Source organism: Balaenoptera ricei, chromosome 3 (genome assembly GCF_028023285.1).
Source record: "Balaenoptera ricei isolate mBalRic1 chromosome 3, mBalRic1.hap2, whole genome shotgun sequence".
NCBI classification, from domain to species: Eukaryota; Metazoa; Chordata; class Mammalia; order Artiodactyla; family Balaenopteridae; genus Balaenoptera; species Balaenoptera ricei.
Genome location: NC_082641.1, coordinates 172,261,700 through 172,289,281, shown reverse-complemented (window position 1 = coordinate 172,289,281; position 27,582 = coordinate 172,261,700). Strand labels below are relative to the sequence as shown.

Genomic DNA, 27,582 nt, shown 5'->3' with positions numbered 1-27,582 from the left:
CAAAAAGCAAACAGGAAAAATCATAATTTAGATAAAAGTGTAGTCTTTGACAACCTTGCCATGCATTAAAATTTATTCCAAGTGTTTAATAGAATGGAAAACTGAAAAAAGCTCCTGTATCCACAAGCCCCCCAAAAGGACATTTCTCAGTAAAAAAGGTACAATATATATAATATATTAGGGACATCCAGGAACTGCCACCCAAGGTCACTAGGAAAATCCCAACAAATACCAAGCTGCTATTTTCAATGGTCATTTAACAGAGAATGAATAAAATATAAAAATTTAAGCCTAACTGCATATTACAAATACACTTTAACTCACACATGGATCCAACAGACTTCAAAATGGAAGCAAAAAATCATTATTTGATTAAATGAAAAATCACTACCTTTATAACGTATGTACTACTGTTTAAAGATAACTTCCAGAATTAACTCACATTAATATTTATTTCTCAAATTAGCAGAAATCCACTGTCCAAGAATACACTTTAAGAAAGATCCCTAGTAAACACAACATATTTATGAACTTTTAAAACAACTTTTTCATACTGAATGTTTTCTGGAACATTAGGCTTGGATTACTTTCCATCAAGTTATCTAATGTTACTTACGTTTATATTTTTTCTCCATGGGAGTTTTCACATCTAAGGATGTGGGCCAATTGAAGTCTTTCTGAGACTGTTTACAAACAAGATGTTTTATCTAGTGAATCCTTTCATCCTTTCCCAAAGTCCAGAGATCAGAGAAGCCTTCCCCACATTCTTCCTGTTATATGGTTTCTATGCAGTGTGCAGTCTCATGTGTCTTTGAATACTTGAGAGACAAATGAAGGATCTCCCATATTCCTGACATTGATAGGGTTTCTATGCAATGTGAATTCTTTTTTTTTTTAAGAGTTACTTATTATTTTATTTATTTATTTATTTTATTTATTTTTGGCTGCATGGGATCTTCGTTGAGGCATGCAGGATCTTTCATTGTGGCACGCAGGCTTCTCTCTAGTTGTGGCATGTGAATTTTTCTCTTCTCTCATTGTGGCACGCAGGCTCCAGGGTGCGTGGGCTATGTAGTTGTGGCACATGGGTTCCAGAGCGCATGGGCTGTGTAGTTTGTGGCACGCAGGCTCTCTAGTTTGAGGCACATGAGCTCAGTAGTTGTGGCACGCAGGCTTAGTTGCCCTGCGGCATGTGAGATCTCAGTTCCCTGACCAGGGATCGAACCTGTGTCCCCTGCATTATAAGGCAATTCTTTACTACTGGACCACCAGGGAAGTCCCCAGTGTGAATTCTTTTATGCACTTGAACCTAAGGGGAAGTGAAGGTTTTCCCACATATTTTACATTCATAGGGTTTTTCTCCAGTATGGGTTCTTTCATGCATTTGGAAACCTTTTTGAGAACTAAAACTTTTACCACATTTTTTACATTGATATGGTTTCTCTCCAGTGTGAGTCCTTTCATGTATTTTAAGAGAATTGGGATTAATGAATACTTTCTCACATTCTTTACATTTACAAATTCCATCTCTAGTGTGTGTTATCATGTGTTTTTGAAAGGTTTTATGCCATGTGAAGGCTTTCCCACATTCCTTACACTCATAGGGTTTTTCTCCAGTGTGGATTCTTTCATGATTTTGAAGAGAACTGGGAGTACACAATACTTTAGAACATATTTTACATTCATAGGGTTTCTCTCCTCTAAGAATTCTTTCATATATTTGAATAGTTTCAGGACATTTAAAGGCTTTTCCACCTTCTTTACATTGATAGGGTTTCTCTCCACTGTGGCTCCTTCCATGTATTCAAAGAGAATTGGGATAAATGAATGCTTTCCCACATTCTTTACATTCATAGGGTTTTTCTCCAGTGTGACTTCTTTCATGTATTTGCAAACCTATTTGAGAACCACATCTCTTACCACATTCTTTGCATTTATAGGGTTTCTCTCCTGTGTGACTTCTTTTGTGTGTTTGGAAGGTTTTTTGATATAGAAAGGTTTTTCCACGCTGTTTACATTCATAGGGTTTCTCTCCAGTGTGAGTCCTTTCATGTGTTGGAAGAGAACTGGGATAAATGAATGCTTTCCCACATTTTTTACATTTATATGGCTTTTCACTGTATTTTTGATACTCTCGTGTTTTGTGTTCAATGTGACATCTCATGTGTCTATTAAGGGATGAATGATCCATGAAGACTGTTCCACATGCACTGCATTCACATGGTTTTAATCCAGTAGTTTTCTTTTCCAGATTGAGAGTTTGAATAAGGTTGAAGGGTTCTCCACAGGAACTAGTGTCTTTACTTTTAGAGAATCTCTCTACCATAAAATTTCTGTAAATAATGAGAACATTATTAATGATTTCTTTATTAATCATTTTACATTTATTGTATTTACCATGAATTATAAGAATAGTGTGGTTTTCTATTTTGTGTGAACTGTTAGAAATGGAATATACTGAATGCTCTGGAATGTGACTTCACCCTTTCTATTAAAAAGTGATAGTCAGGGACTTCCTTGGTGGCGCAATGGTGAAGAATCCACCTGCCAGTGCAGGGGACTCGGATTTGAGCCCTGGTCCAGGAAGATCCCACATGCCGCAGGGCAACTAAGCCTGTGTGCCACAACTACTGAGCCCGTGCTCTAGAGCCCACGAGCTACAACTACTGAGCCTGCGCTCTAGAGCCCACGAACCACAACTACTGAAGCCTGTGCACCTAGAGCCCGTGCTCTGCAGCAAGAGAAGCCACCACAATGAGAAGCCAGAGCACCTCAACAAAGAATAGCCCCCGCTCCCCGCAACTAGAGAAAGCCCATGCACCAACAAAGACCCAACACAGCCAAGAAAAAGAAAAAAAAAGTTATAGTCAAATATAGGGTTTATTAATACTGACTGCAAGTGAACTACTTTTCAAACACTGAACATTTATATCCCATTTAAAAAAGTATTTTTGGTAGAAATTTTCTAAGATTAACTAAATTTGAAGATGGGGCTATTTGTTTTGTTTGCTTCTTTTAAAATTTTCATAATATCCCATGATTCTCATATGAGACAGTGCTTGCTATTATGACTGTGACTTACCTTAATTCTCTCCCCTGATTTTTGTACTGATCTTCAATGTCATGATCTTTTTGTTTTGTTCCTGAAATGAAGACCCAGAAAAATGATCCCAAAGTATCAGAAATTATATAAAAATTATTATATTCTAGGTCCATGATGAGCTCTGACCATGCCTAGTTTCTTTACCAATGTCTTCCAATCCACATTCCAGATTTTGGAACAATATTGATGGGTGAGAAACACTTGTTTTCCAGTTGACAAAGTGAGGGAATTTCCTCATTCTTACCTACTGAGGCCAGGTTCCTCAAGGTTTCCTGCATCACATCTCTGTAGAGTTTCCTCTGTGAAGGATCCAGTAAAGCCCACTCCTCCAGAATGAAGTTCACAGCCACATCCTCAATGGCCACTGAGTCCTAAAAGACCCAAAATATGTGCACAGTAAGATGCATGAGACTGACAGAGTTAGACATCTATACTCCATTTACAGGAAGGATAGTTATGATTCTGTTATTTCCAAAGAGTTATTCTATGACTTGATCATGAGAAACTTACTCTCCATACTTCCTCAGTAATTTAACAGCATCATGAAGAAATGAAAATTATTTGCACATTATTTCTGTGATCACATAATAGTTTATACCTCTTTAATGGCAAAGCCCAGAGAGTGTTTGGAAATGACGGAAATTTTATACAAGTGAAACAAATATCATTTTAAGAAATCAATTCCTTGTGAAAAAATCCTTTCAGAGACTTCCCTTGTAGTCCAGTGGCTAAGACTCCATGCTCCCAATGCAGGGGACCCGGGTTCGATCCTTAGTCAGGGAACTAGATCCCACATGCTGCACCTAAAGATCCTGCATGCTGCAACTAAAAGATCCAACTGCCTCAACTAAAGATTCCACGTGCCACAACTAAGACCTGGCACAGCCAAAATAAATAAATATTAGAAAAAAAAATCCTTTCTCTCATTAGGGCAGACCTTTCCCATTTTTGAGCACCTGAGCTTCATGATGTAGTGAGCTCCCTGTCCTTGGAGTTATTACAACAGAGACTGATGGAGACAGAATTGATGCATCAGATGGGGGTGTGTAGTTGCTAGATGATTTCGGCAATCCCTTTGAGCCTGGAGGCCTGTAACTGATATGGGACAAGTGGGAGTGTTTGCATGATATAGGCCTTAACAGCATCTTCTCCCCCTGCTCTCCAAATGCACCACTGAAGGTAAATCAAAAGGCAACTGATTTAAATCCCTTCTCTGGCAGACGGCACTTGATCCTCATATTGATGCAGAGCCACCATAAAGCATTCTCAGCACACATCAGTTGAGGAGATTAGGTCATCAGAGGTCAGAATTTGTATTTGCATCCTTGCAAATACTTGCTCATAAATTTCATGCCTGATGCTTCTGATGGAGGAAGACTTGATGCTTGAAGGTAGAGGAAAAAACCTATTCCCCACTGCCTGGTGTCCAAATCAGGATCCCACGCAGGACCTTGGGTCAACTCAAATGTCTGCAGATTTGTCATCCCAGAGCAGCTGGAAGGGGGGGCGGTGAGGCCCACAGCTAGCCCTTGATGGGATGAGAGTCCCTGCGCCTCATGGTGTGGGTGATACTATTGTTCCTCTAAAGTACCACAGTACGGAAGAATCTGTATTTCTTGGAGTACTTGTCCGCTTAAGAAGAAAATAATGTTTTGCAAAGTAAAGAAGTGTAGTGATTCACTGATAAAGAAAAAAAAAATCCTTTCATCTTCCTCCTTAAGATCCACAATTTACAGCACTCCATGAAGCAGAGGATCAAGTCTGCATGAGGTTTCAATGACTGAAAACACAGTGAAGAACTGGAAGCTTTTTTCTAGTCATATCACCTAATGTCAGAGTCCAGGTGACCTGTAGAAATCAAACTTTTAACAAAGGTCAGGACCTCCCTCGTGGTCCAGTGGTTAAGACTCTGTGCTTCCAATGCAAGGGGCAGGGGTTCAACCCCTGGTCGGGGTACAAAGATCCCACATGCCATGTGGCATAGCCAAGAAAATAACAAAATAAAATAAAATGCTAAGAAGAGCTGTTAAAAACAAAACAAAACAAAAAACAAAGCCCAGCTGACCACATTGTCCCAAAGGCTTCCAGGCCTTTAAAGAAATCAGATGCAGCTGCCTGAGTATATAAATATTCTTCTGGGGAACCATTGCCTTCTACTTGTGTAATAATTATCAAAGACTCTGTTTTTCCTTTCTCTATATATAATTTGATGTAGCTAGAAAATTTGAAACTTAGAGCTCACTCATGAGGAAGAAACAACAGTATGTTAGACCACAAAATCCCTATAGTCATGTGTCTCAGGGATGCTTTCAGGCAAATTTTAGAACACACAGTACAATAACATGCCAGAAGAACTCTTTCTCATCAAACCCTAACAGTACACCCTGGGCCTTACTACCCTCAAGGAACAGGTTAATAAAAACTACAGTTTACAAGGGAGTTCACCAAAGTCCATAATGGTTTGATGGTGAATTTTCCCATGATTATAAAATATGTAAATGTTTCATCAGTGGTTTCCTCCAAAACAACAGAAAGTCTCCATTCTGCAATTTCAGAAACAAGTGTTTCCCAAGCAGCTACTCTAGCTGCTGCCAGGCCAAAATCTAGTCTGGGATTCATGAATTTAGAAGCTGCGACATTCAATCTCACAAGAAGAGAATGAAAAAACCTGAAATAAACAAGTCTTCCCAGAGCCATGAGAACACTGACTTCAAGAGGCAAACCAATGTCTCCAAAATTGGGAAAGAAAAAGAAAAAAAAGACGTTTTTAAAATATGCCCCAAATTACCTGTTCTTAAATCTGTACTCAATAAAATTTGTTTCAGCAGAATCTAACGCAAAGACAAAAAAGAAGAAAAATGATACAACTCAATATCCATGAACCATAGCATGACACTCTTTAACATAAGATTAAAATACATATGATTGGACTTCCCTGGTAGTGCAGTGGTTAAGAATCAACCTGCCAATGCAGGGGACACGGGTTCCATCCCTGGTCTGGGAAGATCCCACATGCCATGGAGCAGCTAAGCCCCCGTGCTCCACAACTACTGAGCCTGCGCTCTAGAGCCTGTGTGCCACAACTACTGAAGCCTGCGCACCTAGAGCCCTGCTCTGCAACAAGAGAAGCCACCACAATGAGAAGCCCGTGCACCACAACGAAGAGTAGGCCCTGCTCGCCGCAACTAGAGAAAGCCCATGCGCAGCATTGAAGACCCAATGCAGCCAAAAAAATAAAGTAAAATAAATAGAAGATATAAGTAACAATCACTGAGTTTTCCCCCAAATTAATGATAGAGAACAAGTGTAGGTCCATGAAGCTCAGTGAACACTAAACGTGAAACCACCTAAAATGGAGACCAAAGGATATCATATTCAAGCTAGAGAAAAAAGCCAAAGGCAAAGAGAATATATTGGAAGAAGCCAGAGGGTAAGACATACTTTAGGTATAGAGAAAAAAAGATTAGAAAAAAATTGGACTTCTTTTCAGGAAAAAAACCCAAAACAACAACAACAAAAAACCCCAGAGTAGATTGAAATATCTAAAGTTTTAAAATTAAAAAACCACTCTCCTAGAATTGTTATGAACAGCAATTATTTTTAAAAATTAAGAAGAAATGAAAATATTCTGAGGCAAAAATTGAGGGAATTTGTCATTAGTATGCCTACTTTGAAAAGAAACATTTAAAAATTCATCAGAAAAAAATGGAAATGATGAAGGGGGAATCAAAAAGGAATAAAGGCAAACATCTTTTTTTTTTTTTAAATTTATTAACTACTGTATTGAAAGCAAAAAACAGAATGGTTGCAAGTGTATCGACTGTTTACCATGTGACCTCCTGGCTGACTGGGTTGGTGCCCAGGCTCATGGATTGTACTGCACATCATTAGCCAGGGAAAATATCAAAATTCAAAGTACGGTTTCTGCTGAATGTATATTGCTCTTGCACCATCATTAAGTAGAAATATCGTTGAGTCGAACCACAGTAAATCAGGGACCACCTGTAGTTTACTTGTGGTTTAAGAATCCCACAAGGAATTCTATAATTTGTTGCTCGCATGAATGCAAGTTCATCTGAACATGCAGTATCACAGCATTGTCTACAGACTGTTGTTCCCTTAGAACATGTACATAGTTTTTTGTTTGTTTGTTTTGTTTTTTAGCCATGCCAGGCAGCATACGGGATCTTAGTTCCCCCACCAGGGATCAAACCCGCGCCCCCTGCGGTGGAAGCGTGGAGTATTAACCACCGGACTGCCAGGGAAGTCCCACAGTTTTTCAAGCAATTGCTGTTTTTAAGAAAAGTATGATCAACGAAGTACCTTTTGTTATTAATTTTGCAATCTACCACATCTGCTTTCTTCTTCAAACATCTTTTATATTTCTTATAAAACAGATGACACTTTGTGTAAAATAATATTAGCAACAATGACACTGGTAATGATAACCTTGTGAATAAATGAAATAAATGACAGCCATGTCAAAAGGGACAGAGGAGGGGAATTGAGAATAGTGTGGTATGATGTACCTGCACAACCATTGAAGAGGTATAGTGTTAAGTTGCAGAAGACATGGGTTAGTTCTAAATGTATACTGAAAACTCAAGGGCAATGACTAAAAAAGGTTTTTAAAAAGGTATAGGTTAAGAGAGGAAAAAAGGAAGAATCAGGTAAAATGCTCAATTAAATCCAGAGAAGGTAGAAAATAGAGAGAAAACAAACGAAAGAATAAGGGCAACAATTAGAAGCAGTAAAAGGTGTGGTAGATATTAATCCAACTATATTAATCACTTCAATCATCAATGGTCTGCATACAAATGAAAGGGAAATACAGTAACAGCAGATTTTAAAATTGCAATTATATGTTTTCTCTAAAAGCTGGTTTTAAATATAAACATGCATGTCAATGAAAAGTAAAGGGATGGAGAAAAATGCACCATGCCAAAACTAATCAAAAGAAAGCTGGCATTGGTATATGAATTTCAGACAAGGCAGATTTCAGACCAAGGAAAACACAGAGATAAAAAGGGACTTTACAGAATAACAAAAAGGTCCATTCTCCAAGAAGGCATAATAATCCTTCATCTGTACATACATGGCAATAAAGGGGCAAAATACATAAGGCAAGACCTGAAGAATGCCAGGAGAAATACATGAATCCATTATTATAGTAATACATCAACACCCCCTTATCAAAAGCTGTAAATTCCAGCAGGCCAAAAATCAGGAAAGACAGAGTTGAATTGAAAAGCACTGTGAAACAAATCAATTTAATTGTAATCTATGGAATACAACAAGAGCAGAATACACATTCTTCTCAAATTCACATAGAACATTCAACAGGACAGAACACTTTCTCAGACATAAAACATACCTTAACAAATTGGAAAGAACAAAAATCATACAAACTATGCTCTTAGATCTCAAAAGCATTACTCTAGCAATCAATAACAGCAAGAGAGTTGGAAAACGCCCTACTATGTAGAGATTCCACAACACATGTCTAAATAATACATAGAATTAAAGAAGAAGACTCGAGAAATTAAATTTATTTTGAGCTAAATTATGAGATGTAGCAAAAGCAGTGCCTACCGTGAAATTTATGCCATCAACCAAATACACTGGTAAAAAAATAGATGGGTAAACAATAATGCAAGCATCTACCTTAGGAAAAAAGAAGAAGAAGAGGATATAACCACAAAGTAAGCAGAATAAAATTATAAAAATCAGAAACAAAATTAATGTAATTGTGAAGAATTGAAGGAGAAAAAAAATTTTAAGCTAGTTCTATGAGATTTTTTTTTTTTTTTTGGCTGCGTTGGGTCTTTGTTGCTGCACATGGGCTTTCTCTAGTTACAGCGAGCGGAGGCTACTCTTCGTTGTGGTGCACGGGCTTCTCACTGTGGTGGCTTCTCTTGTTGCAGAGCACCAGCTCTAGGTGCGCGGGCTTCAGTAGTTGTGGTGCATGGGCTTAGTTGCTCCGCGGCACGTGGGATCTTCCCGGACCAGGGCTTGAACCTGTGTCCCCTGCATTGGCAGGCAGATTCTTAACCACTGCGCCACCAGGGAAGCCCTGAGAAGATTATTAACATTGATTAACATCTAGTCAAGATTACTAGGAGAAAATACAGAAATTACTAATATCAGAAAGGAACAGTGGGGGATATGAAAATAAAAAAGGATTTGATAAAATCCAACACCCGTTTATGATCACAAACAAGTACAGAGGGAACTTCTACTTCCTGAGCAAGAACACATTCATGAATCCTGTAGGTAAATTCAAACATTTGTTCTCTAGGACATAGTTATCTCTGTGAAACATCTGAAAGATTCTCCAACAACAGATAACCCTTGGAGTTAAGAAGACATATCCCAAGATTGAAAGATAATTAATTGTTTTCCTATAGACCAAAACTGAACTTGGACAAAGAAGGAAAAGCAATTCAAATGAAAAGAAAATCTTTTAAACAAATAGTGCTGGAAATTACGGATATTCATATACAAACACACACACACACACAAATGTAGACACAGGACTTACACATTTCACCATAAGAACCTCAAAACACATCACAGATCTAAGCGTAAAATGCAAAAGTAATAAACTCCTGGAAAATATCATAGAAGGATATATAGGTCCTCTTGGGCTGGGTGATGAATTTTCAAATATAACAACAAACACAAGGTTTGTAAAAGAAAAAAAGTATAATTTCACTTCATTAAAATGAAAAACATCTCTTCTGAGAAAGACAGTGTTAAGAGAATGAAAAGACAAGTCACAGAACAGCAGAAAATCCTTGCAAAACACCTACGTAATAAATGACTGGTATTCAAAATATCTAAAGAACTATTAAAACTCAACAGTAAGAAGAGGGATTTCCAGGAAGGGATTTCCACTGGTTAAGTCTCCACACTTCCACTGCTGGGAGCACTGGTTAGATCCCTGGTCGGGGAACGAAGATCCCACATGCTGTGAGGCCAAAAAAACCCCCCCAAAACAAAAAACAAAAACAGTAAGAAGACAAACAACCCAATTAAAAATGGGGAAAAGATCTAAACAAACAGCTCTCCAAAAAAAATAAAATACAGAAAGGAAATAAGAAATATGAAAACATGCTCAACCTCAAATATCTATGGGAAATTGCAAATAAAACAACAAGATATCACTACACACTTATTTAATGCATAAAACACAAAACACTCAGAACACCAAATATTAGTGAAGATGTGAAGATAATCCACATTCACTGCTGGGGGGAATGGAATTTGGTACTTCTACAATGAAAGACAGGAGCTTTCTTTCAAAACAAAATATACTCTTACTATGTATAGTAAGATCCAGCAATCACACTCCTCGTTATTTGTCCAAATGAGTTAGACTCTTATGTTCACACAAAACCCATACACAAATACCTGTAGGGGCTTTATTCATAACAGGCATGAGTTAGAGGTAAGCAAGATATCTTTCAAGAGTCAAATAAATAATCAGTGGTATATCCTTAGGATGAAGTACTGTTCACTGATGAAAAGAAATGAGGTATCAAGCTATGAAAACACATAGAGGAAGAGTAAAAGTATATTGCTAAGTGAAAGAAGCCAATCTGACAAAGCTATATACTGTTTGATTCCAAGTATATGACGTTCTGGAAAAGACAAAATCACGAGACAGTAAAATGATCTTTGCTTCTGAAGGATTTAGGGATTAGAGGTAGAGATGAATCAATAAGTGTGGCAGAGAGGAAGTGCAGAAATGAATACGTGTTATTAAACATTTGCCAAATCCACACATCGTGTAACACAAAAACTCCATGCTAATGTAATCTTTGCTCCTTAATGCATCAGTATGGGTTCAGCAACTGTAACAAATGGACCAGTCATACAAGATTTAAAACTCAAAACTGCTCCAAAAGAGATGAAGTTTATTTAAAAAAAAAAAGAGGACTGACGCATTACAACTCATCCTGATGACTGCCTGATGTTTGGTTAGATGTAGGGACCACTGTGTTTGGTTCTCCATCAAGGATGTCCCAATTAAGGGATGAAGGGCACCAGTTCTCCACTGAGCTCCATTATGTACCAGGGTGTATTGTCATTCTTAGTCTATGCAATCCCCAGATCTGTGCATTCAGTTAATCCCAAGAAACTATCCAGGCAACCAAGGTGTTGGAGAAGGGTGGCTTCTCCAGCACCACAGCATCTTTCAAAGGACTGAAGAAAGAAATGTCATCTCTCCAACGGAAGGCATAATCCAGCCGAGGTTTGGCTACATCATATCACAAATAGTTGTCAGTAGCCGAGCTGACATGCTGGGGTGCTCTTTCCAGTACCAAAGCCATAACAGGCATCTCAGTGGCAGCCTCTAGTTTTAAGAGATCCCAGTACCAGGGGGATAATTGCAGATTTACTGGCATATTAATGTAGGACCTTGGGCAGTGCCTTGCATCAGAAGCCTATGGCCAACTTAAATCCCTCCTCAGAGAGCCTCCAATCACTGCCCAGAAGGTTAGAGGCCCCCTCCACGGCCCTGATAGCTTTACACAACTTAAGAAACCCGAGTTTAAGTTGGGTTTGAACTAACCCCTTTGCTGTGCCAAACTGAGACAGCGGGTGTTGTCCAGCATAACCCAGAGGGTACGGATCCTTGTTGCAATAGATGAAGGGGCAAGCGCCTCAGAGTTACTTAAAAGTTTTGGTGAGCCTACTTTTTTTTTTTCCAGCTTACCCCCCTCCTCCCCCGCCCTTGGTGAGCCTTCTGGAAGCTCACCACCTACTGGCTGCCTTTCCCTGTCTCTTCTCTTTCACTTTCTCTGAAGTAACTGCTCTTTTTATAGTAGTGACTATCTTTTGGGCTCATCTTAGTCACAGGGTATATCATCCTCCTAGCCCCCAGTCCTCCCACACCCAACAATGTCTGGGCAAACCCAGCCTCAGTCACACCTTTAATCTAAACACAGATAGGTTCCAGCTCAGACATCAACCCAGGACCACTGGAAGGAGGGCCCCATTCTCATACTCCTGCTCCCAAAGTACAAGGAACTAACAGAAACTGCCAACTTGGAGTCCTCCTTATATACAACCCAGGCTTGGTGGGGTCAGCAATGCAACACAGGGCAGAACAGGGCACAGCAAAATCTCCCCAGCAAACAGCAGCTCAAAGAGCAGGAGCCTTCAGGCTTTCTAATCAACCTGTCCAGGTAACAAGCACTAGGTAATCGTGAGGCTTAACTCTCAGTACTCAAACATCAAATAAGTGGATCCCAAATAATCATTACGAGAATAAAAACTGTAAGAGAAACAGGCATTCGCACTGGATTGTTTGTATATTAAGAAACACTAAAAGGATGATGAAGGCTTAATCAAAACTGGTTATGTGGGGGTAAATGGAGTTCAGAGCAGAGGAGTGCAGCAACAACTGTGGGCAGGGAGTCTTCTTAAGTTAATTTCTTCCCTCAGGAATTTAATTTTAAATATTCTACATAGAAAACCACTGCAAGATTTGATCCTTTAAACAGTTATGGATATAAAACTGCAAACCAAAAAAATAAAAACTCCCTTCCTAACTAAAAGGACAAGGGACATTATTGCTTTTCTCTCCCTCCTTTATAGTAAACATTGGAAATATTTTCAGAAATAAGGAGCATATTACACTACATTAGAGGTTTGCAATTTAACCTTTAAATGGACTAGGAATTTGAAAGATTTACATAAACTTGGAGGTGATTTCCTATCAATTAAAATAGAATTAAATTGTATTTTTCCCCACATCCATTAAAATAGAAATTCATTTCCTTTAGGAAGAGTAGGGGCCTTTTAATTGTCAAAATTATCTAGGCAACAGGCACTTACAAACGCTGACCTAAAAATGGGAAAGCACCTGAGACTTAAGTACACCCATCTCACGTCTTGAGGTCCCCTTGTCTAAATGAAACAAAAATTCTACTTGACTGCACATTTTTCTTGCCTTAGATGGTATCTGTCAATCAACATAAATTTTAAAAGCCCAAGTGTTAATGGAAATTAGAATCAAAGGGCTGTAATCCTCAATGGATAAAGGAATCTAAGAAAAGAAACACAAGTATTAGAATCAAAACAGGTAAGCAGCCTGTGTTCCCTACAGTTTGGAAGAAAAGCCCACATTCAGAAAGTTGACTATCTTTCCAGACTTGAGAGTCTAGATAAGTCCCGTTGAGATAAAAGTCCTGTAGAGGGTCAGTCCCTCAGTGAGGGCAGGGATACCTGAGCACCCACAAAAATAAACTCTGGGAGCTCCACAAACCCTCCCCAGTCCTGTGGGCAGGGAAGCTCTCCCTACCCCAGGCTTCCATGATCACAAGTCAGGAAACTCCAAGCCTGATTCAGGGTAAGGTTCTGATCCAAATGGACTCCCATATTCATAAACCCTTTGTCCACAGGACAGAACACTCATCCTCACAGACTTCTCAATGGGCACAAATTACACTCTGAGTGCACCTATATCATGGGGCAACGCTCAAATACAACATTTAAAATGTCTAGGCTAAAGGAAATCACAAGTACCACCCTGAAAGGGCATCATCCCCACACCCTGGTGCACTTGCATCCCCAGATTTCAGGGCTCTGCAGCTTCTCACAGTATAAGGACTACCATTGGTGGGTGTGAGCAGGTAGGACTGGGCAGGGGGAGGATGTCCAGGAAGATCCACTTCCCTGTGCAGGCTCAAAGGGGGCCTTAGTTTGAGGATACAAACTTCAGGCTCTGCTCTCAAGAGCACTACAGGCGCTCTTGACCACCACTGATATTTTATGTGAGATACCCAGAAAGGCAAATATATAAAATCAGAAAATTGATTAGTGATTTCCTAGGCCTCGGGATGAGAAGGGAGAGTTACTGCTAATGGACATGAGGTTCATTTTGGGAGTGATGGAAATGTCTTAAAATTAGTGTGGTGATAGTAGAACAAGTCTTTACGGTAAGCGCCAGTGATCATTTAAATACACAAACCCTGTTTGGACAGTTCAGCAAAAAATCACTCAAACCCCATGTGTACGTGGAAATGAAAGAAGAAAATTCTCAGCCACTTTTACTAGTTCACCCAGAATACCCCAAGTATCTATTCCTTTCAGAAAAAAATAAGTCAGTCAATTAATTCCAAGGCAAGTTTAATTAGTACATAAGTAATCACACTTGAATACTTTTTGTCTCCAAGTCTAAATCCTGGCATTTCATTTGAAATCAACCAAAAGTAAAGGAGAGTCCAAAAGAACTTACCATACTCACTAGGGAATGAAAAAAAGTGAAATAAAAATTCTTTTTTTAAATAAATTTATTTATTTTATTATTTTATTTATTTATTTATTTAGGCTGCGTTGGGTCTTCGTGGCTGGGCACGGGCTTTCTCTAGTTGCGGCGAGCGGGGGCTACTCCTCGTTGCAGTGCGCAGGCTTCTTATTGCGGTGGCTTCTCTTGCTGCGGAGCATGGGCTCTAGGGCGCGCAGGCTTCAGTAGTTGTGGCACGTGGGCTCAGTAGTTGTGCTCGTGGGCTCTAGAGCACAGGCTCAGTAGTTGTGGCACACGGGCTTAGTTGCCCCGCGGCATGTGGGATTTTCCTGGACCAGGGCTTGAACCCATGTCCCCTGCATTGGCAGATGGATTCTTAACCACTGCGCCACCAGGGAAGCCTGTGAAATAAAAATTCTTAACAACTGTAATGTAACACTGGATTTTTTTTTCCCCTGAAATTTACCCTTCTTGCCTCTTTGGAAATATTTTATACGGTCTTTCAAGCTCTATTAATTAAGTACATTTTACACTATTGAAAAAAGAAATTTAAATAAGTGAGTAAACCTTTTGAAGGGGACTAACCCAGAGATGGGCAGTGGTCACAGGTTAGCTCGTCCAGAAAAGTTTCAAAAAAAAAAACAACCCTCCACAAAAGGACTTCCCATAGGATGTCTCTTTCAAGAAAAAAAATTGGGAGGAGAAGGGACTTCATACACCTACTTGCAAGTGGTTATTCTCGGCTTTCCGCTCGTGTAAAACATCCACAGACCGCCCCCCTCCCCAATGCAATCCACGACTCTGCGCAAACAGGATAAACAATTAAAATACCGGGTGTGTTTAAAATACACCACGGGAGACGAATAGTTGATAAATGATGTGAATCGGAGAAGGGAAACTGACTTTGCGAAGGCGGGGAGCGCCCTGGAAATTTCATGAATTCTTGCCAGCCCTGCTAAGAGCTATTCTGCGGGTCAGTTCCATGCCTGGCCACACAGCCTTCCACCAAGCCCTTGATCCCTGGAGGACATAAGACCCTCTTCTTCCAGGCAGGACTGGCCTAGGCCATCCTCTTATCACAGGCAATCCCAGGCCAGGGAAAAGTTCTGTCTAGGCGCAATTGGAGATAAAAAGGACATCCACGCCTGTGCGGAGCATCGCCCCACCCACCTGCCTCAGCGGCCTCCCGGTTGGACAGATTCCCAATACCCCGCCCCCTCGTACCTGAGTGACAACCTGCGAGAGGAAGCCTGACTCAGCAGAATCACTTAGCGCCGCTGGGATTGAATCCGTCCCCCCCTGGCACTTAAGGTTTGTAACAGAACTTTTCCCTGGCCTGGGATTGCCTGGCATGGAACTGTGCTTCTTGTTAAGAAAGGCAGACACTTAGATGGGAACTCACCGTTTGTAATAAAGAGGCTGGCTCCAGTTTCATCTTTGCGCCTTGACAGCGCTGAACCTTCCACCCATCCCTCCCCATCCCCACTCATTAGGTACTTAAGCTAAAGAATCCCAGAGCACTTGGCTCTGGTAGGAGGTCTGAATCACTCAGCCCTAGCTGGGTGCCAGAACAAATCTCAGTCAAACCACAAGCTGTGAGGTGTGTGCATTAACTTTTGAGCTGTACATTTTACACTGGAAGGAAATTTATTTTAGATCAGTGTTCCCGGTGTGCCTAGAAAACCTTGAAATGTCAGCATTCAAGGCAATTGTATTCCTATTTCCACTGATAGAAGAAAAACAATAAGTTGTACTGAAAATTGGAAAATACCTTACAAGTCTTCCGGCCTCCTCTCAGGTTTATTGAAGTATAACTAACTAATAAAACTGCATTTAAAGATTAAAACATGATGATCTGATACACTTATACTGTATTGTATAATTGCAATTTACGAAGAGAGTGGATCTTTTTTTTTTAAGGGAACCCTAAAAAAAGCATTTTAATGGGGAATGGCAGAAATCACAATAGACTATTATCATCATTGTGGAAGTATCAATTGCACACTTTAAATATATTCATGTTCAATGTCTCTCTGTTTGTTCCTTGTTTCTCCCATTCCACAAGTGCATAGGTTGTTTTCTGTAGATCTGTGGAAAGTGGGCCAGGGGTGGAAGGTCCATACAGGCTAGACAGAGTGAACAGCCCATGACTGTTCAGCACAGAAGGAAACTGGAAAAGTGTGTTAGTACCTTGCAGTCTGGCTGGACTTAGGGGAGCAACAAGGCTGAGAGTACTCCAAAAGTGGATACTGGAGACCAAGGGACACAGAGTCAAGAAGGGTGTATGTGAAAATAGTGCTAGCGTAATAATCAGTGGACTTGGATCGCTGCCTGTGATCATGATGGTCGGTGCTAGCTCTAACCCTTTGGGTTTCTTGGACCTTGATGAATTATTTGTGTTGTTGTTTTCTGGCAAAGCTGAATCCTGGTCTTTAGGCTCCATGTCTGCGTCCATGTCTGGGTCCATGTCTGGGCTGGAACTCAGTGGGAGTGAAGGTGTTCTAGGAGGTTCCTGAAAAGGGCAAATGGACGAAATAGGAGGTGTGGTGGTAAAAGCGGCAGTTGCACTGGATGCAGAAGTTGATGCTTCTAGCGAAGGCAGTTTGGGAGAAGGCAAAGTCTCCAGCGCTTGGGTAGTTTCTTTGGAAGATGGAGAAATACTTGAGTCAGTTGAACTGGTGGCAGCAAGAAGTTCAACTGGTGGCTTTTTGGAAGATGTTACAAATTTGGTAACAGATGGTGTTGGCTCCTGAGGGGATTTTTTTCTCTGCCAATTTCTCAGCTGGATTCTCAACCTTTATAGATTTGAAAAGCTTCCTATTGGAGGAATTCAAAGATCTGAGGGTAAATGAAGAATATAAGCCAGAGCATCTGTAGTCACTGCAGCTAGGGGTCTTGGCACCAGGCTGCGGTGGCTTCTTTTTCCCTCCATTCTCCTCATCTGTGGATCTCTCGCTGCTGACTTCACTGATGCGTAAAGCTTCAGTCTCCCTCAAGCCTGCCCGCTGGCATAGGAACCGTGTTGAAAATCTCTGGGTGCGAGACAAACTTGTAGACAAACTTCTGATCCCTCACGTTTTCAATGATATTCTTCATATAATAGTATCTGAGGGATCGGCTGTGTTTGTCATAATTCATATTAGGCTTGTTCTTTTGAATCCTTCAGAGACGAGCCACCTCTTCTGCCCGCAAATGCTTGAACTCCCCATCATTAGAGGTCCAGCAGATCATGTGATCGTTCTGAGGCTCCTTTAGGAGCTGAAGGAGGAACTGCCACAGGGTGATGGCACTGTCCAGAGCAGTGAAGGAGGCCACGTGTGGGGCTGCCTCAGGGTCTCTGCCTCAAACATGAGGCCTCTCTCCACCGGCCACCTCCTCACGCTGGAAACTCGAGGCCAGCACCGCGGCCACTGCGACCCTGTGGCGGAGCCGGAGAAGGCGGCGGCAGCCAAGCCATTAGTTGCCACAGCCGGGCCTGCCAGTGGCCATGCCTGCTAAGAGAGTGGATCTTAAGCATACCGACCACACAAACAAAAATAAAGATAATTGGGACTTCCCTGGTGGTCCAATGGTAAAACTCCGCACTCCCAAAGCAGGGGCCCGGCTTTCATCCCTGGTCAGGGAACTAGATACCACATGCTGCAACTAAGAGTTTGCGTGCCGGAACTAAAAGAGCCCGCATGCTGCAAGGAAGATGGACGATCCCGCATGCTGCAACTAAGACCCAGCACAGCGAAATAAATAAATTAAAAAAAAAAAAAGAAGATAACTAAGTGAAGTGATGGATATTAATTAACCTGGAAATTCTTATACTCCCAGGAGGCTGCATTGCAAAACTCTTCCATTGCAAAACACTTCATGCATTGATTTATTTGAACAACTTTATTGAAATGTATGGCACATACTGTGGAAGGCACCCATTAAGTATACATTTTCATGCTTTTAGTATATTTGTAGATACATGCATTCATCACCACAGTCAATTTTTGAAGATTTTCTCTCTTCAAAAAGAAACTCTTCTACTCTATAGCTGTCACCGCTAATCTTCCCATCTTCCTCCTCCAATCCCCGGCCTTAGAAAACCACTAATCTGCTTTCTTTTTCTCCATCCTGGTCTTTCATATGAAAAGAATTCTATAGTATATGGTCTTTTGATTGACTCAGCATGATTTTTTCAAGGGAAAATTATAAATCAATATTTCCTTCATTTTACATCAGAATAACATTTTGTTGATTGGGTAAAACACATTGTTTACCTATTCATCTGTTAATGGAACTTTAGATGTTTCTACCTTTTGGCTACTATGAATCACATTACTCTAAAATTCATGTATAAATTTTGGCCAAATATGTATTTTCATATTCTTGGGCATATACCTAGGAGTGGGATTGATGGGTCATATGATAACTCTAGGTTTAATATTGGAGGAACTCCCAGAACTTCTTCCAGAGAGGCTTCGCTATTTTGTCTTCATTCCAACCTGTATGAGAGTTCAAATTTCTCCATCTATCCTGGATAAAATTATTACCTCACTTTTTGATTTTAGCCATCCTAGTTTTTGTGACATGGAATCTCATTGTGGTTTTGATTTGCATCTCCTTGATGATTAATAATGGCCAGAATCTTTTCATATGCCCTTGATCATTTGTATATTTTACTTGGAAAAATGTGACTTCAGATGCTTGTCACATTTAATATTGAGTTAATTGAATTTTTATAACTAACTTATAAGAAGTCTCTAGATATTTTCAATATGTTCTTTTTTAAATATATGATTTGCAAAATTTTCTTCCATTCTAAGGGTTGTGTTCACTGTCTTGCCTTAAAAGTTTACTTTTAATTTTGATAATATACACATACCATAAAATTTACATTTTCACCATTTTAAGTGTGTAGTTCAGTAGTATGAAATACATTGACATTGGGAAACCAATCTGCAGAACTATTTTCACCTTTCAAAACCAAACTCTATACCCATGTTGACATAAACAAATAGGATGCCAATTATTTCTCCAGAAAAATATGTGTTTATCCAAGATTAGCAAAGAATTGTAATTTGCGGTCAGCAACCTTGGCAGGCAAGTTCCCCTGCAGCAAGGAGAGGAGCATTCTTTTAAAGAAGGGAAAAGGAAGTTGGGAGGGCTATAGTAAGCCAAGAGTTTTGCACAGCAAAGAAACCATAAACAAAACAAAAAGACAATCCACAGAATGGGAAAAATATTTGCAAATAATGTGACCGAAAAGGAATTAATCTCCAAAATCTACAAACAGCTCATGCAGCTCAATATTAAAAAAACAAACAACCCAATCAAAAAATGGGCAGAAGACCTAAATAGACAATTCTCCAAAGAAGACATACAGATGGCCAAGAGACACGTGAAAAAATGCTTAACATCGCTAATTATTAGAGAAATGCAAATCAAAACTACAGTGAGATATCACCTCACACCAGTCAGAATGGCCACCATCAGAAAGTCTACAAACAATAAATGATGGATGACAGATGAATGGATAAAAAGAAGTGGTACATATATACAATGGAATATTACTCAGCCATTAAAAAGAATGAAATAATGCCATTTGTAGCAACATGGATGGGCCTAGATATCATACTGAGTGAAGTCAGAGAAAGACAAATATCGTATGATATCACTTATATGTGGAATCAAAAAAAAAAAAAAGATACAAATGAACTTATTTACAAAACAGAAACAGAATCACAAACTTAGAGAACAAACTTATGGTTACCAGAGGGGAGAGGGGGAGGGATACCTAGGGAGTTTGGGATTTACATGTACACACTACTATATTTTAAATGGATAACCAGGGCCTTCCCTGGTGGTCCAGTGGCTAAGACTCCACACTCCCAGTGCAAGAAGCCTGGGTTCGATCCCTGGTCAGGGAACTAGATCCCACATGCCGCAACTAAGAGTTCACACGCCGCACCTAAAAATTCTGCATGCCAGAACTGAAGATCCCGCATGCTGCAACTAAGACCAGGCACAGACAAATAAATAAATAAATAAATATTTGAAAAATAAATAAATAAAATGGATGACCAACAAGGACCTACTGTATAGCACAGGGAACTCTGCTCAATATTATGTAACAACCTAAATGGGGAAAGAATTTGAAAAAAATAAAATAAAATAAATAATTCACAAGGTGCTTTAAGCTCTCCCTTTTGAGAGTATTCCATCATTAGAGAAAACAAACAAAAACAAAAAAACAATAAATGATGGAGAGGGTGGGGAGAAAAGGGGTTGTTGGTGGGAATGTAAATTGCGGTACCCGTTATGGAAAACAGTATGTATGGAGGTTCCTTAAAAAACTAAAAACATAGCTACGATATGGTCCAGCAATTGCACTCCTGGGCATATATCCAGAGAAAACCATGGTTTGAAAGGATACATGCACCCCAATGGTCACTGCAGTGCTGTTTACAATAGCCATGACATGGAAGCAACCTAAAAGTCCATCGACAGGTGAATGGATACAGAAGATGTGGTACATATATACAATGGAGAAAACCATTCTACTTTTTGTCTCTAGGAATTTAGCTACTGTAGGTACCTCATACCAATGGAATCATACAGTGTTTGACCTTTTTTGTCAGACTAATTTCAGCTAGCATAATGTCCTAAGGTTCATCTATGTTGTAGCAAGAGTCAAATTTGCTTTCTTTTTAAAGCTAAATAATACTCTGATGTATGTATGCACCGTATTTTTTTTGTCTATTCAACTGTTGATGGACACTTGAGTTGCTTCCACCTATGGCTACTATGAATAATGTGAAATGAACATATATATCTGTTTTGGCATACCTGTTTGAGTCACTGCTTTCAATTCTGCTTCAATTGACAGAAGTAGGATTGCTAGATCAGATAGTGACTCAGTTTGCAATTTTTTGAGGAATTGCCATTTTTTTTTATACCATCAATACAATTTTATATTCCAAGCAATATCACACAAGGATTCCAAAGGATATTTCCACTTTCTTGATAGTTTCCTTTGAAGCACAAAATTATTAATTGTCCAAATTATCTATAAGAATGAAATTAGAACACTCCCTAGCACCATACATAAAAATAAACTCAAAATGGATTAAAAACCTAAAGGTAAGGCCGGATACTATAAAACTCATAGGCAGAACACTTTTTGACATAAATCCCAGCAAGATCTCTTTTGATCCACCTCCTAGAGTAATGAAAATAAAAACAAAAATAAACAAATGGGATCTAGTTAAACTTAAAGTTTTGCACAGCAAAGGAAACCATAAACAAACACAAAATATAACCCTCAGAATGGGAGAAAAGATTTGCAAATGAAGCAACCGACAAGGGATTAATCTCCCAAATATACAAACAGCACATACAGCTCAATATCAAAAAAACAAACAACTCAATCAAAAAATGGGAGGAAGATCTAAATAGACATTTCTCCAAAGAAGACATAGAGTTGGCCAAAAAGCACATGAAAAGATGCTCAACATCACTAATTATTAGAGAAATGCAAATTAAAACTACGAGGAGGTATCACCTCACATGGGTCAGAATGTCCATCATCAAAAAATCTACAAACAGTAAATGCTGGAGAGGGTGTGGAGAAAAGGGAACACCCCCTACACTGTTGGTGAGAATGTAAATTGATACAGCCACTATGGAGAACAGTATGGAAGTTCCTTAAATATCTAAAAATAGAACTACCATATGACCCAGCAATTCCACTCCTAGGCATATATCCAGAGAAAACCATAATTCGAAAAGATATATGCACCCCAATGTTCATTGCAACATTATTTACATTTACAATAGCCAGAACTTGGAAGAAACCTAAATGTCCATCAACAGAGGAATGGATAAAGAAGATATGGTACATAAATACAGTGGAATATTACTCTGCCATACAAAAGAACAAAATAATGTCATTTGCAGCGACATGGATGGACTTGGAGATTGTTGTGCTGAGTGCTGTGGATCAGACAGAGAAGGTTGGATGTCATGTGATGTTGTTTATATACGGAGTCTAGAAAAGGGGTGCAAATGAACTTGTTTGCAGGACAGAGGTAGAGTCGAGGATGTAGAAAGCAAACTTATGGTTACCAGGAGATAAATAGGGAGGGATAAATTGGGAGGTTGGGATTGACGTGTACACACTACTATATGTAGAATGGATAACTGATGGGGACCTGCTGTGTAGCACAGGGAACTGTACTCAATACTCTGTCATGGCCTACATAGGAGGGGAATCTAAGAAAAAAGTTGGTGTATGTATATGTGTGGCTGATTCACCTTGCTGTGCACCTGAGGCTACTACAGCATTGTGGATCAGCTAGAGTCCAATAAAAATTAGTAATTAATTAATTTATTTATAAAATTTCCTACCAGTGTAAAATGTACACCTGAGAAGTTAATGAACACACATCATAGCCTGTGGTTTAACTGAGATTTGTCCTGGCACCCAGCTAGGCTGACTGATTCAAATTTCCTACCAGAGCCAAGTGCTCTGGGATTCTTTAGCTTAAGTACCTAATAAGTGGGAATGGGGCAGGGATTGGTGGAAGGCCCAGCGCTGTCAAGGACGAAAGATGAAAATGGAGTCAGCCCCTTTATTACAGACGGTGAAATCACATTTAAGTGTCTGCGTTTCTTAACAAGAAACACAGTTCCGTGCCTGGCCACACAGCCTTACACCAAGCCCTTGACCCCTGGAGGACACAAGACCCTCTTGTTCCAGGCAGGACTGGCCTGGGCCATCCTCTTATCTGTACTTGCTGCATCTTGAGACAGAATCATGAATCCCAGTGCAGGAGGAGCTGCGGAAGACATCTGAGACAATCCCAGGCGAGGAAATGTTCTTTTACCAAGCAAACGTGCCAGGCGGGGACAGGTCCCATCCCACCTCCCACAGGTTGTCACTCAGGCACTAGGGGGCGGGGTATTGAGATCTGTCCAACCAGGCGGCCGCTGAGGCAGGTGGGCGGGGCGGTGCCCCGCTCAGGCGTGGACTTCCTTACCCTCTCCTACAGCGGAGGGGGTCGCGTGTCTTTCCCGGGTCACTAACCTGTTAACTCTCACGTACCTTCTGTTGCCCTGTGTTCTGCACTAGTCCTTGGAGTCGTTAGGAGGGACTCAGACAGACCCAGGAAACCTCGAAATGGTGAGTGTGCTGAGCCGGGCTGTGGACGCTGCGAAGGGACTGGTCGCAACCGGCCGAAACCGGCCATCTTTTGACCCGGTCACCTCTCAGTCAACTCCGGAGTCTGCGGATACGCGGGGGTCTGGGGCGCTGCTCGGACCTCAGTCCCCTCCGGGCCTCAGCGGCGGGGTTGGCCCGGCAGCTCGGACCCCGGGTGTCCTGTCCGGTCACTTCGCTGCAGGAACTTTGGCCCCGGAGCCTCACCCGGCTGCTCTGCGTCCGCAGCCCCTCTTCTCCCCCCAGATTGTGTGGTGACCTCAGGCACGGTCTTCAGGTGACAATCGGGACTCGTTCTCCAGGGTTCGGTCGTGGGATTAGCTGTGGTCTGAGGGGTCTCAGCCTTTCCTTTCTGCCCCGGGGGGCACCCGTTTTGATAGGGATAGAATAGGATAGTTACACTGGTAGTTGTAGAAGTCCCAGTAGGGGATTGTAAATAGAAAGGGAAATCTAGGGAACTTTGGGAGACCACTGTAACTTATTGATCGCTCAAGAAAGCTGTCGCAATGTCGTGGAACCAAGCAGGCTTCCTTAAGTATAAAGCCATAAATAAAAGCATGAGAGATGACCCAGGTCGTTAAGTGAAAGAAAAAATGAGGCCTGCATTCTGCTGGTCGAGTTCAGCAAGATAATGATCCTTAACACCAAGGACAGGAATTTAAGGGAAAGGTGACAGTCCAAAGTAGGAGACCCTTATTATATGGAGACCTGAGATGATTCAGCATACTTTAGTGTATGTTACCACCCTTCTCCTGATTTGAACAAGCTCTATGACAGTCCTAGTTTGACCTCATAGGGTCAGACACTCTCCTGTGCCATACGAAGGAGGAGCTAGTGACCTAAGCCTGACGTCTACTCGAAGAATGAGGAAGAAGGCAGTCTTTTTCCCCTTCCCCACTTTCCTTTGACTATAAAAATATAGCCCACTTAATCCTCAGGGCAGAACCCCCCTGCCTGCTTGCGTCTCTTGCAAGCGTCCTATATTAATAAATCTACAACTTGCCTATCTCTTTGCCTCATGCTGAATTCCTACTGTGCTGTGACACAAAGAACCCGAGCCTCAGTAAGTCCAGACACCAGGTGAGTGATTCTAATTAAAAGACCATAGGTTCAAGTCCCAATCTGGGTTTACGCGGGGTTCAAGTCCCATCTGACTTACACGGTTTCATTTTTTTCTCTGAGTTTTCCAAATGTTTGGGAAGCAGAATCTCAAAGACCTTAGCCCCCCAGAGGAGCTCTTTGTAGGGCTGGCAATAAATCATTAAATTTCCAGATCGCTCCTCTCATTCCCAAAGTCAATTTCGCCTCTCCAATTCAAATCATCTATCATCTATTCGTCTCCGCAGTGCATTTCAAACAAATATTTTAATTCTTTATCCTATTTATGTAGCGACGTGGATGGTATTTTTTTGGGGGGGCGGGGGGTGGTCTGTGGATATTTTACATGAGCAGAAGCCGACAATGACCACTTGGAAGTAGGTTGTTTGAAGTCCTTTCTTTTCCCGATGTTTTACTGGGAACAGATATCCTATAGGAAGTCCTTTCGTGGAGGTTTTTTTTGAACTTTTATGGACGATCTACCCTGCCCATCCCTAGGTTAGTCCCCTTCAAAAGATTTACTAACTTATTTAAGTTTCTTTCTTCAATAGTGTAAAATAGAGCTTCAAAGGCCATATAAAATATTTCCAAAGAGGTAAGAGAGGTGAATTTCAGGGGAAAAAAAATTCCAGTATTACATTCCATTTGTTAAGAATTTTTTGCTTTTTTTTCAATCCCTGAGGGAGTGTGGTTAAGTTTTTGTGGCCTCTCCTTTACTTTTGGTGGATTTCAAATGAAGTTTCAAGATTTAGACTTGTAGAGGAGAAGTATTCAAGCATGATTAATTATGTAGTAAATGAAATTGCCTTGGAAGTAATTGACATTTTTTTCTGAAAAGGAATAGATATTTGGGGTTTCCTGGTGAACTAGTAGAAGTGGCTTATAATCTCTCATTTCCACCTAAACACTGGATTTGAGTGATTTTGCTGAATTGTGCAAACAGGGTTTGTGTATTTAAAGTATCAGTGGTGGTGGAGAGCACCTGTAGTTGGAAGCAGAGCCTGAGGTCAGGCTAAGGCCCCCATTGAGCCTGCAAGGGGAAGTACTTGAAGGACCTCCTATACTTGGAATCATACAGTATATAGCTTTGCCAGATTGGCTTCTTTCCGGTAGCAATATACTTTTGAGCTTTCCTTCATGTGTTTTCATAGCTTAATACTTTATTCCTTTTTATTAGTGAACACTGTTTCATCATACGGATAGACCACTGATTATTTGACTCTTGCAAGATATCTTGCTTACCTGTTGACTCATGCCAGTTATGAATAAAACCCCTACAGGTATTTGTGTATGAGTTTTGTGTGACTGTAAGAGTTGATCTCATTTGGACAAATAACAAGGAGTGTGATTGCTGGGTCTTAATATACATACTAAGAGTATATTTTGTTTTGAAAGAAAGCTCCTGTCTTCCTTTGTAGGGGTACCAAGTTCCATTCCCCCCAGCAATGAATGAGGATTATCTTCACATCCACTTGGTGTTTTGCATTTTAGTCATTAAATAAGTGTGTAGTGATAGCTCGTTTTATTTGCAATTTCCCACTGACCTTTGACATTGAGCATGTTTTCATATTTCCTATTTCCCTTCTATGTACCTTTTTTGGGGAGCTGTTTGTTCAGATCTTTTGCCCATTTTCAGTTGGATTATTTGTCTTCTTACTGTTGAGTTTTAATAGTTCCTGGATATTTTGAATACCAGTTATTTATCACATAAGTGTTTTGCAAATATTAATATTTTTTCATATCCTGTGACTTGACTTTTCATTCCCTTAACACTGTCTTTCTGAGATGAGACGTTTTTTATTTTAATGAAGTGAAATTATCCTTTTTTTCTTTTACAGACCTTGTGTTTGTTGTTATATTTGAAAATTCATCACCAAACCCAAAGTGACCTAGATTTCCTTCTATGATATTTTCGAGGAGTTTATTACTTTTGCATTTTACATTTAGATCTGTGATGTGTTTTGAGGTTTTCTTTGTAAAACGTGTTAAGTCCTATGTTTACATTTGCTTTGTTTGTGTGTGTGTTTGTGAATATCCATTATTTACAGCACTATTTGTTTAAAAGATTTTCTTTTCATTTGAATTGCCTTTCCTTCTTTGTCCAAGTTCAGTGTGGGTCTACAGGAAAACTATTGATTATCTTTCAATCTTGAGATGTGTCTTCTTTTTAAAAAAAAAATAAATTTATTTATTTTATTTATTTATTTGGCTGCTTTGGGTTTTCGTTGCTGTGCGTGGGCTTCTCCCTAGTTGTGGTGAGCGGGGGCTACTCTTCGTTGCGGTGTGTGGTCTTCTCATTGCGGTGACTTCTCTTGTTGTGGAGCACGGGCTCTAGATGTACAGGTTTCAGTAGTTGTGGCACGCTGGCTCAGTAGTTGTGGCTCGTGGGCTCTAGAGCACAGGCTCAGTAGTTGTGGCACACGGGCTTAGCTGCTCCACGACATGTGGGATCTTCCCAGACCAGGGCTCAAACCTGTGTCCCCTGCATTGGCAGGTAGCTTCTTAACCACTGTGCCACCAGGGAAGCCCAGGATATGTCTTCTTAATTCCAAGAGTTATCTGTTGTTGGAGAATCTTTAAGATGTTTCACAGAGATAATTATGTCCTAGGGACCAAATATTTGAATTTACCTACAGGATACATGAATATGTTCTTTTTCAGGAAGTAGAAGTTCCCTCTATTACTTGTTTGTGATTAAAAATGGATGCTGGATTTTACCAAATCCTTTGAAATTTTCATTTCCCCCTTTGTTCTTTTCTCATGTTTCCTTTTACCCTCTGTCTTCCCTTGTAGGCATATTGACTAGATGTTTATCAGTGTTATTAATTTTGTCAAAGAACTAGCTTAAAAGTTTTTTTCTCCTTCAATTACCCACAATTACATTAATTTCCTTTCTGATTTTTATAATTTTATTTTGCTTATTTTGTG

The 27,582-nt window shown here is 40.3% G+C and overlaps 2 protein-coding genes and 1 pseudogene across 2 annotated transcripts in view; 1 reads left to right on the top strand and 2 right to left on the bottom strand.

Annotated features, from left to right (window-relative positions):
• LOC132362970 (zinc finger protein 791-like) overlaps nt 1–27,582 on the top strand; it is a 64,132-nt gene that overhangs the window by 24,699 nt on the left and 11,851 nt on the right. The gene's annotated exons all lie outside the window — the stretch shown is intronic.
• Nucleotides 1,310–15,795, bottom strand: LOC132362081 (zinc finger protein 791-like). The gene is given in 6 exon segments (XM_059916033.1): nt 1,310–1,484; nt 1,569–2,066; nt 3,083–3,143; nt 3,348–3,474; nt 15,084–15,161; nt 15,763–15,795. Coding segments are annotated over 6 exon segments (972 nt in total).
• On the bottom strand, nt 16,354–25,908 carry LOC132362080 (ETS domain-containing protein Elk-4-like; annotated as a pseudogene).